Genomic DNA, 18875 nt, shown 5'->3' on the forward strand with positions numbered 1-18875 from the left:
TTTTTTTTTTTTTTTTTTTTTGAGACAGGATCTAATGTAGCACAACCCAGGCTAGTCTTGAACTTGCCATTTAGCCAGCTAAGATTGTCTTTTATGATATAGCTCTGGCTGGTCTGAAACTTGCTATGCTTGCTATGCAGTCCAGGCTGGCTTTGAATTCAAAGAGATACTCCTGCCTCTGCCTCCCAAGTGCTGGGGTTAAAAGCATGACCACCAAGCCTAGTATAAGGATGTCTTTTAGCTTCTGATTCTTCTGCCTCCACTTCCTGAGTGTGGGGTAACAGGTGTGTGCCAACACCTCTGATTAAAAAATGGAATTTATTTATTTATTTTAAATCCCATCAAAACAATAAACTCTAAAAAGATGAGCTCCAGCCAGACACCTACCTCAGCATCTTCTCTTTGTTTCCATTTTCGATTCCCACCCTTCCCCCTTAGGCCTGCGTTTCTGCCTCCTAACCCCATGTCCTTGTCCCTAGCCATTCCCTTCCGCAGCCTTCTGCCAGGATCTTGATGGGCTTCTCCCTTGGCAGGGAGCTGGTGACCCTGGTCAAGAGGCTGGCCAGGGCCGCCCATGGTGGCATGCTCCTAGCACTCTGCAGACTAAGACAAGAGTTTTGAGAGTTCAAGGCCAGCCCGAGTTACACAGCTGTATCCAGGCTCAAAAGAAAAGAGATGGCTCAGCGGCTAAGAGCACTGACTGCTCTTCCAGAGGTCTTGGAGTTCAATTCCCAGCAACCACATGGTGGCTCACAACCATCTGTAATGGGATCCGGTACCTTCTTCTGGTGTGTCTGAAGAGTGACAGCGTACTCATAGACATAAAATAATTCTTTAGAAAAGAAGAAAGCAGTTGTTGGTGGCACATGTACTCAGTAGGCAAAGGCAAGAGGCCGTCAGGGCTACCTAGTGAGACCCTGTCATATGTGGAGTCTCCCTACATTTTGCTTGAGGCTGTGGCCTCCTGAAAGTTCATTCCATCAGCCTTGCCTTTCCCTCCTTCAAGCGTTCAGACAACATTTTCCAAGGTCTCCCCACTGGCTACAGGAAGACTGGCTGGTCTGCTCAGTCCCACCTCCAGGGAGGCCACATCCTCACATGCTACCCGGATGTCCCTGGCTTTAGGCCTAAGAGACTGAAGCTTGGGATGGAACTTTGAGGCTTCCTTAAGGCTCAAATGGAGCCTTTCAAGGTGGCCTAGTGGTTAGGTGGGAAAGACCAACTCCAGGGAGTAAATAAGTCCTGGCCACCTGGCCAGGGACATCAGAACTCTCAGAGAAACTAAAAAAATAAAAATAAAAAAGTAAAAAAAAAATAAAATGGAAGTGTTACCCCTAAAAAAATTGCTTTTAGAATATAGCATCCAGGTGTGCTCAGTGGTTAGATGGCCTGAATCCTCTAAAACCTGAGCCAGAGCCCAAGCAGGGTGGTGCACACTTGTAACGTCAGCACTCAGGAGGCTGAGGCAGGCAGATCAAGGGTTTGAGGCCAGTGTGGGCTTCATAATGAATCATTATGTCAAAATTACAAGGGCTGAGGACACCAGCCCAGTAGTACAACACTGGCCTAATGATGCCCAGGGCCCAGCACCTTAAAAAAACTCTTCACCAGGGCCAGCACTGGAGGCTTTAATGTTTTTGTCTAGTCATTTCTCTGGGGCTGAGGGGATGACAGCTTAAAATGGATTTTCAGCAATAAGGGATTCCCTTTCTTGGTTCCCGGCACCGAGCTGCAACACAAAAGAGACAGTGTCACTAGGGAATCGGGGGCCTGGGGTCTCCCACGGCACCTGTGGGGGCAGCTGGCCGTCTGTCCTGTCTGCATATCATCAGAGCCTAAGGGCCCTGAAGTCTGCCCGTAAGTGTTCTGTGCCCTAGGAATGTGACCGTCATACTCTCCGGAGGCAGACATCATCGAAACATGCCTGCTTCCTGGTACGGCGTGGCCCTGCCCATTCTGAACCCAGGATTCTCTCCTAGCCCCGGGGAGCTTACCCTCCATGGTCCCCAGGCCTCCTCTGGCCCTGGCTTTTCTATTGCATCCCAGGTCACTGGAATCTTGTTTGTAACAGCCTTTGTGAGGTCATTGAGGTTGGGTCTGCAACTAAGCTTGCCCGTGTCCCCTGCCCAGCCTCTCCCCCTGCAGTCTACTGCTTGATACCTCACCTGTCTATGTGAAAACTGAACCCACCCCACAGGCTAGTGAGGTCCCCCCATGGAAGGACTGAAGGACAACATCACTCACTCCTCTTTGGCTTCCTGAAGCTGAGGGGATGCGATTGGTGTCTGGACAAACTTCACTTCCCCTTGGATGGTAGCTGTCTTGAGCCCTGCCTGGTTAATATCCAGGTAAGAGCAAGCTACATTCCTGGTTTCCTGAGTCCAAGATTTGTGAGCCATGCTTTTGGGGGACTCATCTTGCTTCTCTGAGGATATCTGGGTGATCTGGGTAGCCTGGGCAAACTTGATGGCCTGGACAGGCTGACAAAAGTCTAAAGAGGTATTCTGGGACTTCTCAGATGTTCCTTTGATCATGTTCTCTAAGTTAGGCAAGGTCATGTTGCTGGAGGAGGCTACAGCCAGGGACGATGCGAAGTTGATCAGATCGGCTAGGCCAATGGCTGTGGGCGTGGTGGGTCGAGACACTGGGGGGCTGGATGGTGGTTGGGTGCATTCTGTGTAGACCTGGGATATGGAGATGGGCTTCTTCTCCTGGGGGCTCCTGTGATGCGTTTCTAAGGCCTTCTGTAGACTGTGCTCCGATGCCTGGATGAGCTTGTTTGACCAGAAAAGATGTTTAGAGGTCTGCACAGGGATGGAGCGATAGCCACCCATCTCCTCCTCTTCATAAGGCTTGAGGGATTCGATCCTATAGTTCTGCTGCTCTGGGCTTTCAGTATAGCTGTCTCCTTCAGTCTCAGGCGTAGTTTTAGAGGGTAATTCTGGCTCCATCTCCTCCAGCTGTGGTACTGGACCTAGCTCTGGGTCCACTTTGGGTGGGGGCTCTGTCCTTGGTAACTCTGCTTCTACCTGAAAGGTTTCAATGGAAAGCTAAGGCAACAGGAACTGGACAGCCCTCCCCACCCCCCCAGGACTCCCCCCCTGCCCTCGACACCAAGCTCCCTCCTGCTCCCGTGTGACACACTACCCACCCCTTATCTCCACTTGCTGCTTCTTGGAGACCTGCCTGAGGCAGACAAGGAAGTGTAGGCAGGTGGTAAAGCTGGGTGTGTGACCTGGTACTATAGTCCCACTGCTGCCAAGCATAAAGACACTGCTCTCTTGCCTGCTGCCTCTGTATAAAGCCTCACTGTCTCACCTCTGTATCTTCATCCTCGTTTTCTTCATGGGTGTGATGGTGGTGGTGGCGGGGGTGGTCACTCCTGAGGCAGAAGAAATCAAAATGGGTGACAGAGATCCATGGGAAGGATTGCTGGGGGTAGGGATCTCTAGGGCCCTCAAAGCTCTGGCCTTGTACAGAAGCTGGCAAGAAGACCTCATCTTCTCTACTCCCCACTGCCTCTGTTCCATTAAGAACCCTGGAGTGTCATATTGTGTGTGTGTGTGTGTGTGTGTGTGTGTGTGTGTACAAATATAAATGCTGTGGAGGCGAGAGTCTTAGTCTTCCTTGGTTATTTGCTACCTCATTTTTCAATCATTTTTCAAGACAGGATCTCTCTCTGATGGTGAGGCTCACTGATTTGCTAGAGTGGCTGGAGCCAGCGAGACCCACCCACTTCCTGCTTCCACCTCCCAACTCTAGGAGTACAGCATTGGCAATGTTTGGCTTCTCACCGGGGTGCCCGACATCTGACTAGGCTTGCATACTCGTACACTGAGCACTTTATTCCTAATCTGGTGGTATTAAGATTTCTCCGAGTGTCAGAAGTTTCTGGAGAGCTTACCAATCCACTCTTCAACTCCATGTGGTTGGAGGAAGGGCCTGGTAATCTTTGTTCTGAGCCAAGAGGCCCAGAAAAATGACTCCCAATACACGAAAAGCCCTGTCTTCCCTACCTTGGACAGCTCTCTCTGCCCTCAGCAAAACAGCCATGTCCTGTGTGCTCCACCATAGCCCTCCACCAAGGTTGGAGGCCGAAGGCGGAGACGGGACTGTAGGCAACTCCAGCCTTTCACCTGGACACTGGTCCTAAGATACTGGAAAGGAGCTAAAGATGGGGAGCCCTTACTTGGGTGGCAGTGCTTGATGTTAGGGGAAGGGCTGCGAGCCTAGGGTATTGGGGGGAGGGCCCTGTGCTGGTGGGGCCGGTCCTTACTGTCTTTCCACAATGTCCACTGAATCCTTGCCACAGCAGGGAAATGTACTGATACCTGGTGGGGGGAAAAGGAAAGGGCAAGGAGATTCAGTGTGCAGAGAGTCCCTGAGATGGCGTCAGTTTCTTCCGTCCCTCCCGCCCCGCCTCCAGCCCCATCCACCATTGTCTCTCTCATCTTACCCTTTGCCCTCATCAACCCCTTGCCAGGGTCACCAGTCCTGTCCTCCATGTCTGCTATCCTCTATTTGTCATCTGGCCTTGTCCCAGCTCTTGGACCTACTGCCTCCTCCACAGGCGGGAATGCCCATGGCTCTCCACATTAGCATTAGAGGGGGCTCACTGCCCAGGCTTTCCATAGCTGGTGGCTGCTAAGTCAAAGACTTGAATGCAGGCCTAAGAGTTACCTCCATCTTCTGCTCTGCTATCTTCCGCAGGAGTCCCCGAAGAACTTCTGCACCTCACTGTTTGTCCCCTTTGCTGCTTCTCGAGCTCTTTTTCATCACCCATCACTGACCCAGACCAAGGCCTACACTCCGAGTGTTTGATCTGAGGTCGTGCCAGGGTCCCACTGCTGGTTGGTGAAGTCCTAGAAGGTGGAGTCTCTGGGGGGCATCCTGCAGCCAGGAGGTGGATATCCTGGAAGCTTTTCTAATCGTCTAATGCAGAAGCTGCCCTTTACCCACTGGAAGTGGGGCACCAGGCTGTCTCAGTCTCTCCTCCTCAGGGAGCCATAATCACTGATTGCGAGGGATCATGCCTTCTGTGCATTATGCTAAGTGGGTTCCCACAAGCCTAGGGAAGAGCAGGAAGTGTTAACCTTGCTTTTTGGGTGAGAATGGCTGCCAGGATTCTATCAGCAGCATGAGAACACACTGTGGCTTCTTCCTAGGATGGAAGGGGTAGTCCTTGCATGGCTGGTCCTAGCCTGAGGATTCAGGCACATCTGGACTGAGATGGACTGCCTGGCATGATCTTAGGCCAGCTGTGTGCTGAGGCTCTGAGAGAAGCGTGGACAGGAACTTGCAGGCCAGCTCTGCCTCCTTGACCCACATACTCTTCTGGCTTTCTTCACCCATCCCCCCCACCCCCTTTGCGGGCTTCAGCTCCATTCCACCCCAAGCAGGACTTTTTGGTGCCGCCCAACCCATAGAGCCTTCCTTGCTCACTTGCAGTTTTCCTGGACATCTCTGGTCATTCACACTTCTACCCTTCCCTAAGCTGCTATTTGGAATGGACAGAGGGTGAGTTGGAATTTTGTAAGCGTCATAGCAGCTCTGGGGTCTGGAAGACAAAGTCTGGGGTTGACTCATCTTGGGGCTTCTGTGCTTGACTTGTAAGAAAGCCAAGCTTCAGTCTGTGATGTTGGAGGTATTTTTCAGTGTCCAGTTGCTGCTAATATTCTAGAAACACCAACTCACAGTCTGCAGTCCTGATAAAAACCCATGAGTCCTGATAGGGCTTACTTGGAGAACATACTGGGTTTGTGCATACAAAAGAATGAGTGCGAATCAAGACGACGTTGTTTCTTCCTTCCATGTCTGGCATCTTTCATTTCTTCCCCCTTTGAACTGGGAACAACCACAGCCTTGCTTCCTTCCAGTGTCCTTGGAAGCATCCAGAACTCCATCTTTATGGTGCTGGTGGTAGTTTTCTTCACAGATGCTGTTTATCAGGTCGAAGCTTCCTTCCCTACTTAGTTGATTTTTTAAAAAATATTTATTGTCATCATCATCATCATCATCATCATCAGACAGGAACTATGTAGACCAGGATGGCCTTCCATTCACCAGACTTTACTTTCCTCTGCCTGATGAATGCTGGGATTAAAGGTGTTCATCACTAGACCTAGCCTCCAATCATCATCGTCATCATCATCATCATCATCATCATCATCATCCTGAGACAGAGTGTCACCATGTAGACCCAGTCTGTCCTCAAAACCTCACTATATAGACTAAGGTGGCCTCAAACTCAAAGATCTACTTGCCTCTGCCTCTTGAGTACCGGAATTAAAGGTATGTACCATTATGCCTGATCATTATTGTTATTATTATTTTGGTTTTTCGAGACAGGGTTTCTCTGTATAGCCCTGACTGTCCTGGAACTCACTCTGTAGACCAGGCTGGCCTTGAACTCAGAAATCCACCTGCCTCTGCCTCCCAAGGGCTGGGATAAAAGGCGTGCACCACCACGCCCGGTTGATCATTATTATTTTAAAAAAAGACTTTAAAATGTTATCATTTCAATAATTTTGTGTGTGCCATTTGTGTACAGATGCACTCTTGGAGGCCATAGGGTGTGTGATCCCTGGAGCTGTATTTATATCTAAGAGGTTGTAAAACAACAGATGTGGATGCTGGGAATTGAACAGAGTCCTCTGCAGGGGGAGTATGCAGTCAGCCATTGAGCTATCTCTCCAGCCCCAGGCATCAGATCCATTTAGAAATGGAGTTATATAAAGCTGTGAGTGTCCCAAAGTATTGAGAATTGAGCCAGGTCTTCTACAAGAGACTGGTATGTGCTCTCAACTGATGAGCCACCTCTCTAGCTTCTAGTTGTCCGTGTATGAAACAGGGTCTCACTAACGTAGCTCTTGCTGGCTTGGAACTTTCTAGGTAGACTAGGGTGGCCTCGAACTCACAGAGATCTTCCTGCCTCTGCTCTCTGAGCACTGGAACTAGAGGGGTGTGTGTGTACCACTCCCAGAGTGCAGATTGTTTTTGAAAAAGAGTGTGCATTCTGCCATGGAGCGGAATGTTCTGTGAATACCAGTTATCAAGGAGAGCCATTTAGCTCCTCTAAATCCTGACTCTGTGCCTGCCTGTTCTTAGTCCCTGAGAGGGGGTGATGAAATCTTTAACTGTGATGGCAGATCCCCCTGTTTCCCCTTAGAAGTTGTATCAGTTTTCTTAAGTAAAATGTTAATGGTGTCACACATGCATCTAATGTATTTTGACTGTATTTACCTCCATCACACACTCTTATCCTCTTCCCTCTCACTGAATCACCTCTACTTTTATTTTCTTTCTCTCTTTAAATATTTATTTTTAAATTGTATTTTTAATTTTGTGTATGCCTGTGGGGCTGTGTACAGGTTATGTGCGTGTGAGTGCACATACCACTGAAGGCCAGAAGAGGGCGCACTGAGTCCCCTGGAGTTGTAGGTGGTGATGAAATTTCTGACCTAAGTGCTGGGGTGTGGAATTTGGTTCTACAAGGGCAGTAAGTGCCCTTAACAGCTCGGCTACCTCCCTAGCCCCTACTTCCTCCTACCCTTCCCTGATTCTCTGCATGTAATGTAGCCCAAGCTGGGTTCAAGCTCCCTATGTGATCTAGGCTACCTTTGAACTCCTGATCCTCTTGTCTCTGCCTCTTAGTGCTGGGAATGTAGGTCACATTTGGCCATTGCGTTAGTTTTTCTTTGTGTTCTTTGAAGCTCTGGTGTTAGGAACACAGTCCCTTAGGATAGTTATACATCCTTTTGTTTTGCAGCCCTAAGAATGGAACTTGCATATACTAGGCAAGAACTCCATTTTCTAGCCTGACTTTGGGACCTTTACCTCCTCTCCTGGGCTGCCTTGTCTCGACTCAATAGAACATGCATCTAGCCTTATGCAAGTTGAGATGCCAAGACTGCTTGTCAACCATGGGAGGCTTTCCCCTTTTCTGAAGAGAAAGAGAGAAGTAGGAGGGGTGGTGGGGAGGGAGGACTGGGAGGAGCAGAAGGAGGGGAAACTGGTTGGAGGTAAAGTAAGTAAGTAAGTAAATAAATAAATAATATGATTTAATCAACTAACTACTTAATTAACTTTTGAGATAGAGTCTCATGTTTCTGTGGCTGGCTTTGAAACTTAAGGATGGGTTGTATACTTAGGGGTGACCTGACATTTCTGATCCTTCCATCTCTTTTTTACCAGGTTGCTGGGATTTCAGGCAGGCGCTACCAAACCTGGCTTAACTGGTCCTGGGAGTCAGAGCTCAGCTTTTTAGTGTTAGCACAATCTTTTACTTTTAATCTTTGTGTTTTTATATTTAAAGTGGATTTTTAAATGGCAGCATATAGTCAAGTGTTGCTTTTCCTAATTATTTTCCCCTGGTCCTGGAGATTGAATTCAGAGCCTTTCGTGCCATTGCCATGGATCTATGCCTAGCCCAGGCATGACTTCTTCTGTCTCCTTAGGTAATCTGTACTGTCGAGAAGTCTTTGTGTGGGTGGGGGCGGTGCTGGAGACCGAGCCCAGGACAGTGCTCTTGTCCATGCTAAGCACTTGCTTTAGAAGGGAGCCGAGAAGGCTGCCTTTTGGGTTTAAATGGATTGTCCTGTTATTTGCTTCCACATGTCACTTTGCTCTTTTTTATGCCTCCTCTAGATTATTTGCAGGATTCTGCTGGATTTTTATTATAGCTGTGACTGTCTTGTTATTTTAGTTGTTTTAACTAAACTTATTTTAGTTGAGAAGCCGTGTGTCAAGACCTCTGTAAGGGTCGAATGACCAGTTCACAGAGGTTGCCTAAGAGCATTGAAAAATGCAGATATTTGCAATACAATTCTTAACAGTAGCAAAATTACAGTTATGAAGTAGCAATGACAATAGTTTTTTTCCTTTGGGGGTCACCACAACATGAGGAACTGTACTGAGGGGTAGCAGCAGTCGGAAGGTTGAGAGCCACTGCATTAGGCATTGACTATCCAACTTTATCACTGGCTTCCTTCAAATGGTATTAGGAGAATTTGCCTGTAGCAAGGGAGCCCTTAACAGTGTGATGTCATGTCCTCCTTGTGACCAGACATTTGAAATGGAGCTTAGAGATAAGAGGGCTGAGATATTGCTCAATGGTACAGCATCTGCCAAGCATTTGGGAGTCCCCATGTTTAATCAAGGGGGGGGGAGAGGGGGGAGGGGAAGCAAGAGGGGGTAATGAATATGAATATGGATTCGTAATGATTAACTAAGCAAGAACAGCACACCAGAGAGTTCTTCCTGCTTCTAGAATGTGGAAGGCAGGAGACGAGAGACATATAGGGTCTGATGGAGTGGAGTCAGAAATTGAGAAAGGTCAAAGGTCACACAGGATGCTGAACCAATCTGTCCAGGTGAGTTCTGGGAGCTTGGGAGATTTGAGGTATAAGGGGAGGAGTCAGGGGTCATGGGTGAGGGATGCTTTCTCCCAAACAAGGCATCAGAAGATGCTGACATTCCTGAGGTGTGCCTGGTCTCTGTCTGACCACCCTTAAGTGACACTGGCCAGGCAGTAAGACCTACAGTTGAAAGAATTCCAATGAGCTGCTTTAACGATTTCACTCTTGAACAGGAGCAACTGAAGGCCACCAAAGACTCAACAAAAACAGTCAATCTGCAGATGAGAAGTTGATTCCAGAACAGCAAAGGTGACTTGGGAAACAGGAGGGCAGGAGGGTACTTCAAAGGGAAGCTAATCACTTTCAGTGATTCAAGGACAATGCTAAAATGTATCACATCAAAAAACCAAGCCAAACCAAGCCAAACCAAACCAAACCAAACCAAAGGGAAACAAACAGAGAAAACCAAGGTGCTATAAATAATTACAGATGGCCGCTTTTTGGCAAAGAAAGAAAGAGAGTATTCTTTCTAGAAAACAAGAAAGATTATTTTCAGAAAACAGACCCCAAGTATCAGCTATAGTGCTATTCTAGAATACATTGGCATGTGTCTGCACAGGCATGTGGAGGCTAGAGGACACCCTTGCATGTCCTTCTGCAGGAGCCTTCCACAGGGTCCTTTGAGGCAGGGTCTCTTAGTGATTAATCAGGCCAGCCAGGGGTCTCGGGGACCCTCCTGTCTGCCCTCTTAGCACTGAGATTCTAGGTGCCGCTGCCATATCATACACGGATTCTGGGGGTTGAACTCTGGCTCTCATGCTTGTGAGATACTGACAACCATCCTCTCAAACCAGTAGATGTGACTATGTAATCTAGAAGGGAGATCTAGAAAGAAAAAAAAGTAAAAAGTAAAACATTCCACTGAGAAGAAGGTTCTCAGTGGCTTGGAAAGGCTCCCGGAGCGCTGGGGAGATGGTGCTGGTGTGGACAGGGTTCACACCAGGAACAGCTTATTCACAAACACATGTTTTCATTTTTGCACACGCGTGTGTGTGCATGTGAGTGCTGGGCATCTGGAACTTGTCACCTCCCTGACCCACAAATACTTCTTTAAACAAAAATTAGGAGTACATTGTTGCTGTCTTCAGACACACCAGAAGAGATCATTGCGTCCCATTACAGATGGTTGTGAGCCACCATGTGGTTGCTGGGAATTGAACTGAGAAACAGTCAGTACTCTTAACCACGGAGCCACCTCTCCTGACCCCACAGATGCTTTAAAAAGAGAAACCCCGGTAACTTAGAAGAGGGAGAAACTCACCATGGTTGGCTTTAAAATTTTGATTAGTTTTTAACCTAGAATTTGTTTGTTTGTTTTTACTTTTTCCGAGACAGGATTTCTTTGTGTAGCCCTGGCTGTCCTGGAACTCGCCCTATAGCTCAGGCTGGCCTTGAACTTAAAGAGATTCCCCTGCCTCTGCCTCTTTAGTGCTTGGGAGTTTGCTTTTGTTTTGTTTTGTTTTGAGAAAAGGCCTGCGGCTGCTCTGAGGTATGCCTGGATAGAGGGACCCTGATTTTTTTTTTTTAATCAGCAAATAAACTCGTCAATACTCTTGAATCAGGGATATTTATTGCTTTGATAAAGTTGACAAGGAAATGCTGAGTTTCAGCTATTAGCCACTGTATTTAAGGGCTGAGGACAGAGATGGCTGAGAGTTGTCGCTGCACCATAGTGCTCTCGACCTTGTTACCACACGTTTTTCTTGGAAGGGACCTTAAATCTCATGACCATTAAAACACTACGCGCACCGCGCCGCACCGCGCGCACTCTTGGCTTCCCACTGTGATGACGCAAGGCCTCACCGCTCTTCCGGAAGCCCCAAGCCCGCCCAATCTGAGCACGTTTCTGGCTGACTCCCCACCCCCGCGCCCCCTGCCCCAGCGTGCTTTGGGTATCTGATCCGGCGACCGCCTTTGCAAAGACATTAAATCCCAAACCCACCACTCTGCCAAACGTGCACGCGTGCACCCGCGAATGCAATCCCATTGGAAAGTTCATTAAGACCCCGCACTCATGCAGCCCCAGCTTTTGCACAGCGAGGAATGCTGCAGTAATCAAAGGCACCCAAAGGGCTTGGCTGGGGTTAGCTTTCCTTTCCTCTCCCCAAGCCAACACCAGTTAGCTTTCCCTTTCTCCGCCTCCGACCCGCCATTCTGGCGCCTCCCACCACTCGGCCGCCTGCTCGCACCTGTCACCCCCATGCTGCCCGAGGCTCTGTCAGGGAGGCGGGGAGCGGGCTGGTGGCTGATGCCCCTCCGCCTCCAGTGCGCTCTTTGGCTAGCCCGCTGGAGGGGCGCTGAAGATGATGGGGGCGCTGGCGCTTGTGATGCTGCGGCTTCTGTGACGTTCACGCCAGGGGATATGGCATGCAGGAAACTTGAAGGTTCATGCCAATGATGTGGGTGGGAACAAGAAAGGGTCTTTTGAGTCTTGGAGGTTGAGCAGACAGCTTTCCCACCCCCCGCCCCCGGGACCAAGACTTGGGGCAGCTGGCCACACCGCAGAAGGCCAGGTATGTGGACAGCAGACCTGTGTAAGGACGGGGTGGGTGGGGGCTTAGAACCTCATCTGGCCAACAAAGCTGCTCCATTTTTTCGGGGAGTCTAGGATTCCTCTAAGGATGGTTGAATCTCAGTCCAAGCTGTGCGTGTGTGCAGTACACACACTTGTGCATAGCTTTCCAGGATGACCTTACAGTTTACAATTACATTTATTGTGTGTGAAAACTTTCACACCACATCCAGTGTGTGGTGGTCAGAGGACAACTTTTGGGAACAGTCACCTTCCACAGTGACTCTTCCTTTCCTGGGACCAAATTCAGGTTGTCTAGTATTAGACTCCATTGCAGCAGGCTTTAATTACACAACCTCCCCCCCCCCCACCACCACCACCAAAGCTGGACATGGTAGCATAAATTCTTATTTAATTCCGGCAGTGGGGAGGCAGAAGTGGGAGGATTTCTGTGAGTTTGAGGCCAGTCTGGTTGGTCTACGTAGTGAGTTCTAGACAGTCAAGGCTACATCCCATCTCCCACCGCCCAAATAGTTTTTTCCTTCTGAGACAAAGTCCCATGTAGCCTAGGCTGGCTTCAAATTCTTCTTGTAGCCCAAGGCTGGCTTACAGGTGTGTACCATCATAGTCAGCTCATTCTAGGGGCTAGAGGCATATCAGTGCTCTTGTGTCCTCTGCCACCCTATGCTCCGTGATCAAGAAACTCCTGCTGGGCAAGTCATCACCTCACCACACAGATGCTCAAACTAATACCAGGTAAGACCTCTTGCCGATGGGCCTCAGGACAGGTGCGGGCGGGTGATTGGGTCATGCAAGCCCCTCCCCTTCTGGTGCTACTGGGCTGCCTGGCCTCTTGGCCTCCTCTTCTCAGTCCAAGATTTTGGCTAGGGATATCCCTGCTGCTACAGGAGATGGGCACACCAGAGTGGAGGGACTGAGTTGGATATGACAGGTAGCAGGACAAGAAGCCCTCTGGACAGGCTGATGCCAGTCCTCGCTCCAACCACGGGGAGACTTGAAGGAATCCACCCCAGCAGCTGTTAGGGTGGTAGAGTACTGCAAGCAGGCAGGCAAAAGAGGCGACATCACAGCCTACAAACACCCATCGTCATTCCAAATTTTATTGCTTACAGAGCTCAATACACCCCAGATGCAGCACCGTGGCTGCCGTTCATGTGCTGGGGCCAGGAGCAGCCTAGATCCTTGCAAAGAGCTGGACAGAAGCTATCCTGGGGGGATGAGGTGGGGGGATGAGCTTCCCTAGAGAAGTCTCTGTGCCCCTCCCAACAAATGATTCACAGTGAACTTAATGCTACAATGAGTCCTAAGCAGCTGTTTCCAAGTCGCACCAGGAGAAGTCCCAGCTGGGGCAGTGGGGGTGACGATGCTCATCTTAAGTCTGAAAGAAGCTTGAGGGGGGTCGAGACAGTCCCTTCCCCATCTCCTGGCCTGCCCCTGCTCATGCAGAGCCAATGCCCTGCTGGAAGGCAGCCAGGAGAGTGCTTTGAGGGCACCTGAGTGCAAAGTGCTGCTGTTGGCAATGCCTTGCCACACCGTGCTGGATGCTGACAATGTGCCCCAGAGGGTGGCGAGCCCTGTTTCTGTGGCTTTCTTGAGTTTATCTATCATTTGCAGACTGTTCCTGTCAGGTGGGTCTCACGTGTCATCCTTCATTGCCACAGATGAGGGACTAGAGTGCCAGGGAGCCAGTGGGGCTGACGCTGAGGAGTGCTGCCCACAGCCACAAACGTGAGGCCCGAGAATCACGTCTCTTCTGTGTTCCTTGGTTGATCAAGGAGCTCAACCCAGGGCATGGGCTGCAATGACCTGAAGGCTCCGTGCATTCTAGTGCCCTTCCTGCTCCTTCCATGTTACACTAGTCAAGGCCAGGGAGGCTAGACACGGGGCCAAGGACTCCACAGCCCCTGGGCCGGCACACCTGCCTTGCGCTGTAGGAGCTGGGGAGGAACCCCTAGACACTCTCCTGCCTTCCTAGGGGTACCTGCTCTTCGTGACCCAGGCTAGAAGCTGCTCCCCAACCGCTGGCAAGTGCTGACTGACCCATGTGGGTCTGGCTACCTTGTTTGGAGCGTCACAGAGACCCCTGTCTTCCTTCCTCCTTGTCTCCTCATGAGGGAAGAGTTTCTCCTGCCAGGAGCCGGCAGCACTCAGGAGGCAAGTCCTGGGAGGCGCTTTACTCTGCTCCCTTCGCTGCTCTGCTCACAAGCCCTGGTCTACATGCTGAACCAGGGACTGGCAGGTCTCTGTGCAGACTCATCCAGCATCTCAGAGCACCACCGAGCACTGAGATTCAAAGGAAGCCTGCTGTGGCCAGAGTGGAGCTGGTGGTGGAAGACAGGACTAGGGTCGGTTCTCCAGCTGACCATGCTTGACCCTCCAGGTCCAAGCAAAGCTGCCATCAGGGGCCAGGGTGCACTGCAGGTCGATGCCTGAGTCTGGCACCTCCATGTCATAGCAAACAGGCTGTCCATCTTTGGTCACCAGGCTGAAAGCTGTGGCTGGGATCTGTGGGTAGAGCAAACCGGCTGGGGTGAGAGGGCAGCATGCATCGAGAAGGGAGCTTGAGTGTAAAGCTTATGGTCCCCAAACATGCTGGGAGACACCTCCTCCAGTCAAACAGGTAGTGGGGAGAACACTGCCCATCCTTCATTCCAGAGGACTCGGAGGGTCCTTCCTAGCCCAACTCTGGGTCCAGAGATCCTCTACACCCCCTGCCTGTCCTGCCCTGAGACCTGGAGAGCAGCTAAGCCATGGACCACTAATTCCCCAGGGTGCAATTTCTCTTTATTTACTGTGTTCCTAAGTGTGACCTGCTTTCTCACCTGGCTGCTGATGCCGGTGGCAATGTCTCCCACCTTGACGCGGTGGAATTCCCGGATATGCAGGTGTTCACCATTGAGAGACTGGATCTGGACCTTGACCCCTAGAAAGCCAAGGCTGAGAGTGAGGGCAGGGCGGAGGCTTGTTACTCAGAGAGCGGGGGAGCAGGTAGGGCCAAGGGCAACCCCTGTGAAGTCACTCATAGAGTGGAGCAGGTCTGGCTGGGGCGAAGCAGCAGAGAGCAAATTCAGGTTAAAGGGGCCTGAATATTACACAGCTCTCCCTGGCTAGCAACACCTGCAATTTGGCCTGCATCCTGCTAAGAGGCTGGCTCCCAGGGGGAAGTAATATTCTACTCTGGATGTGTAGCAAGAAGGCACAGAGGACAAAGGCCCCCCTCACTGAGTTACTGGTTTATCTCCTCCTGTCTGTCTTCTCTTTGTAATCTCTTCATTTTCCTTGGTTTCTTCCTCTCTGGGGACAGGGTTTCTTTATGTACTCCTATGGGCTCTGCTTGCATCTGCCTCCTGAATGCTGGGATCAAAGGCATGTGTCACCTACCACTGCTTGGCTGTCCTTTTCTTCTTGTTTAGTTCAGTCAACTGAGGCACATGTGATAGCATGTAGCTATTTTAAAGTCTTCTAGCCCGGCAGTGGTGGTGCACGCCTTTGATCCCAGCATTTGGGAGGCAGAGACAGGAGGATTTCTGAGTTCAAGGCCAGGCTGGTCTACAGAGTGAGTTCCAGGACAGCCAGGGCTATACAGAGAAACCCTGTCTCGAAAAACCAAAACCCCAAAAAACCCAAAACAACAACAACAACAACAAAAACGTCTTCTACAAACCCAGAGGACACAGACTAACTTCCCTTTTAAGTATAACACATTCAGGGCTGGGGTGTCCCTCAGTGTGGACCACATACCCAGCATGCACAAGGGCCCCCGCACAGCGTCACAACCGAAAAGGGATGATGTGTTGATATTACCTTCCCTAAATATGCCAACAACGGAGCCTCTCTGTAAAGCCCTCTATTTTATGAGGGGTGACAAGTGACTCCTGACTACTCAATGTTTTTGTGGTAGAATGGATAAATAATATAATGAATTGTGTGCAATTCTAGTTCCCCAGAATCCATTTACAAGCCTCTAAAGAGAGAGAGAGAGAGAAAGAGATAGTGTCTTATCTGCTCATAGAGATGAAAGACTGCCTTTTTTTTTTCTTCTACTTCTTCTCAAGGAAGGGTTTCTCTGTGTAGTCCTGGCTGTCCTGGGCTGTGCAGACCAGGCTGGCTTGAACTGACACAGAGATTCACTTGCCTCTGCCTCCAGAGTGTTGGGATTAAAGGTGTGTGCCACCACAGCCTGGAATAAAAGACTTCTAATCCCCACTTTTTCTTTTTCTTTTTCCTTTCTTTCTTTCTTTCTTTCTTTCTTTCTTTCTTTCTTTCTTTCTTTTTTTTTTTTTTTCGAGACAGGGTTTCTCTGTATAGCTCTGGCTGTCCTGGAATTCACTCTGTACACCAGGCTGGCCTCGAACTCAGAAATCCACCTGCCTCTGCCTCCCAAGTGCTGGGATCAAAGGCGTGCGCCACCACCGCCCAGCCTAATCCCCACTTTTTCCCTGGCAAAGTGTCACGGATATCAGGCAGCTGCCCTGTCCCTAATCATCCTCTAAGCCCTTGTGAGTCCCTTCATGACACTTTGGGCACAATCAAATATTTTTAAAGTAACAAGCCAATTCCAGAAAATTCAAGATCCAACAGAGACTATTTCTTTTTTAAATATAGAAGAGAGAAAAATCTAAAGATGTAACGGACAAGTTAGGCTACCCATCTTGACTCAGTAAACGTTTTTCTTAAATAATGCCACCCCAACCTTATCCCGTGCCATTTCTGCAGAGCTTTGAGCGTAAGTTGCTCTGAGTCATAACATCCCAATTTTAGCCCAGACAGGAAGCAAGCTCAACTTGCTTCCGCTCTCTCCAGCATCCTTAAATTAGACTGTAGGCAACTTATGAGTGTCTCTGAACCTCTGGCATGGCCTTTGGCATGGCCTTGGGTCCTGACAGTCCTCACACTGGCTTGGGGAGAGCTGGTGCCTACGAGCTGTTACAGACGCCCTGGTAAGATGCTAACTTGACTGTGGAGCGAAGCTTAAAAGCAGACATTTAAATGCCCTCTCATCTTCTGACTTCAAATCCCAGCAGAGGATGCCAACAGACTTGTTGCTGGTTTCTTGATTAAACTGCTCCTGGGCGTGTTCCTATCTCCTCATCACCAGGCATTAGGTATTCAGCTTCTGGCCCTGCCCTAGGATCAGCCATTTCCCTCCCCATGTTGGCCTTCGGGGACTCTACAGGCAGCCAATAGAGGGGCAGCAGTTCTCTGTTCTGGGAACCCTTGGGAGTGGTCAGGGCTCTCTGTCTAAATCCAACTTTCCAGGCAGGGCTGTGAGGGAGGTTCTGGATGGGAGGCACGTTCCTCCCCTACCCTTCTGTGCTGAGGAGAGGCCAATGAACTGCTTCTTGGCCCCTCCCTGGGTCCTGGCAGGACTGGGCTGGAAGAGGGGAGAAGCAGACCATACCGTTGAAGTAGCTCGGGATGTCAGTAGGCCGCCCCCGGGCCAGCGCTGTGCTGCAGCTGCAGGTTCTTGCCTCGGTTTGGCTGTTCCAAGAGTGCACGCCAGAACTCAGGGTGTCCCGTGAGCTCTGAGAGGCCTTCGATGGGTTCTGAACACAAAGGCAGGCACAGACTCAGGAAACCGTCTCTGGCCTTGGTTTCCTTGGAACAAGAGGAACTGACCCTCTCTTAGGGTCAGACCCGCCAGTCCTATGACAGACCCAAGGTACATTTCTATGTGGGACCAAAGCTACCGCTCACTCTCCAGACTACCTAAAGCCTTTCCTGATTCCTAGGTGTGTGGAAGGCATCCTGTCTCAGGCTGGGGCACAAGCAAGGAGGGTGAAGGTGTGTTTCTCTCTATAGAGTCCCAGCAAATGGAACTCAACTATGTAATAGAAGGCAGACCAACATATGTGTGTTATTAGTAAAAAAAAAAAAAAAAAAAACATTTATCACGGGCCCTTTTCCTGTTTGTTTTAGTAGAACATCCTTCTACCCATGTCTGCTTTAGCCAAACTTTCCTTGATGAGTCTGCCTTAGCCTTTCACCCGTGTGAAACAGAAAAACACTCCTTCACCTGTTTGCCCCAGCAAAACCCCATCCAATGCAACTGACCCTCCAGAGTATCCTCAAGTTCCCGCCTTAGGGTGACCTCCTCGGCCAGCGTGGGCCAGCAGGCTGCTCGGTCGGTCAGTCGGTCGGCCACTCACCTTTTCACTGTCGTCTGACAGCGAGAGGCTGTCGATGCTGAGGCAGGAGAGAATCTGTTCTTGTTCCTCCAGAGAGAACGGCTGGGACAGGCTGTTGAGAAACAGTTCTGCCAGGGGAAGCGGGGAGAGGGTTGGAGGAGTTAGGAGGTTCCCAGGGTACCCACTGCACAGCCTGCAGGAGCTGGCCTGGCAGGGGAGGTGGGAGGTGGGGCGGGGCGAGGGGCGTGGCCACAGCTGAGTGCCCACCTATCTCCAGTTGCTGTAGCTCCAGCTCTGGCAAGGTTGCCCTCCGGTCTGGGAAGCTGGGGCCTTTGGCAGTGGCTGGGTCCAGGGAGGACAGAGGCAGGGGTTCCCATGTGCCAGACTCCTCCTTGCTCAGGTTCAGGGCCGGCGCTTTGTTCGGTTCTGGTGGTTCTGGCGGTAGAGGAGGCTGAGGCTCAGAAGCCCTGTCTGTGTTGGCCTTGGCTGGTGGGTTCTCTCTCGGCGGGGTAGATAGGGTCTGGTGCCAGGTGGCTTGGTCTTGGGGTGGAGGTCTTGGTTCTTTATATTCTCCTTTCCAAGGGCTTTTCAGACCTCCCACTGTAAGAGAGAAAGGCACCCAAGGTGAGGGGGTAAATGTGCAGGCATGCAGACACCAGCCCAGGAAGAACGGCCTATCAATTAAAAAAAATTAAATTATGGGGCTGGTGAGATGGCTCAGTGGGTAAGAGCACCCGACTGCTCTTCCGAAGGTCCAGAGTTCAAATCCCAGCAACCACATGGTGGCTCACAACCATC

At 50.3% G+C, this 18875-nt stretch overlaps 3 protein-coding genes and 1 long non-coding RNA gene across 5 annotated transcripts in view; 1 reads left to right on the forward strand and 3 right to left on the reverse strand.

The window, feature by feature from the left end:
• LOC110305212 (EF-hand calcium-binding domain-containing protein 3-like) overlaps positions 1–2036 on the reverse strand; it is an 8579-nt gene extending 6543 nt beyond the window's left edge. The window contains exon 1 of the mRNA XM_021177053.2: positions 1995–2036. Within this exon, the coding sequence (XP_021032712.1) occupies positions 1995–2001 (7 nt within the window). The 5' untranslated portion in view covers positions 2002–2036. The remainder of the gene's footprint in view (positions 1–1994) is intronic.
• Spata32 (spermatogenesis associated 32) lies at positions 1614–11690 on the reverse strand. Its single transcript, XM_021177054.1, has 5 exons — positions 11606–11690; positions 4277–4331; positions 3319–3382; positions 2245–3029; positions 1614–1729 (listed from the first exon to the last, which is right to left on the reverse strand). Exons 1-5 carry the CDS (start codon positions 11616–11618, stop codon positions 1642–1644), a joined length of 1005 nt encoding a protein of 334 aa, XP_021032713.1. The 5' UTR covers positions 11619–11690; the 3' UTR covers positions 1614–1641.
• Positions 11691–11827: 137 nt separating this feature from the next.
• LOC110304893 lies at positions 11828–13124 on the forward strand. The gene is made up of 3 exons (XR_002379113.1): positions 11828–11929; positions 12523–12684; positions 13062–13124. It is a non-coding gene; the product is annotated as an uncharacterized LOC110304893 (long non-coding RNA).
• Positions 13036–18875, reverse strand: part of Map3k14 (mitogen-activated protein kinase kinase kinase 14) — a 48290-nt gene continuing 42450 nt past the window's right edge. For both annotated transcript variants that reach the window (XM_029484102.1, XM_021176553.2), the window contains 5 exons: positions 18345–18677; positions 18099–18205; positions 17351–17495; positions 14772–14872; positions 13036–14454 (listed from right to left, as the gene is read on the reverse strand). In XM_029484102.1, the coding sequence (XP_029339962.1) occupies positions 14290–14454; positions 14772–14872; positions 17351–17495; positions 18099–18205; positions 18345–18677 (851 nt within the window). In that variant the 3' untranslated portion in view covers positions 13036–14289. The remainder of the gene's footprint in view (positions 14455–14771; positions 14873–17350; positions 17496–18098; positions 18206–18344; positions 18678–18875) is intronic.

This window comes from Mus caroli, chromosome 11, assembly GCF_900094665.2.
Source record: "Mus caroli chromosome 11, CAROLI_EIJ_v1.1, whole genome shotgun sequence".
NCBI lineage: Eukaryota > Metazoa > Chordata > Mammalia > Rodentia > Muridae > Mus > Mus caroli.

What these genes read in the sequence shown, in the direction of transcription:
- Spata32 (XM_021177054.1), bottom strand. An exon ending in GTGGACATTGTGGAAAGACA is followed by an intron (nt 3,383 to 4,276) that starts GTAAGGACCGGC and finishes CTTCTGCCTCAG; the next exon opens with GAGTGACCACCCCCGCCACC. An exon ending in CTTCAGGAAGCCAAAGAGGA is followed by an intron (nt 1,730 to 2,244) that starts GTGAGTGATGTT and finishes TTTGTGTTGCAG; the next exon opens with CTCGGTGCCGGGAACCAAGA.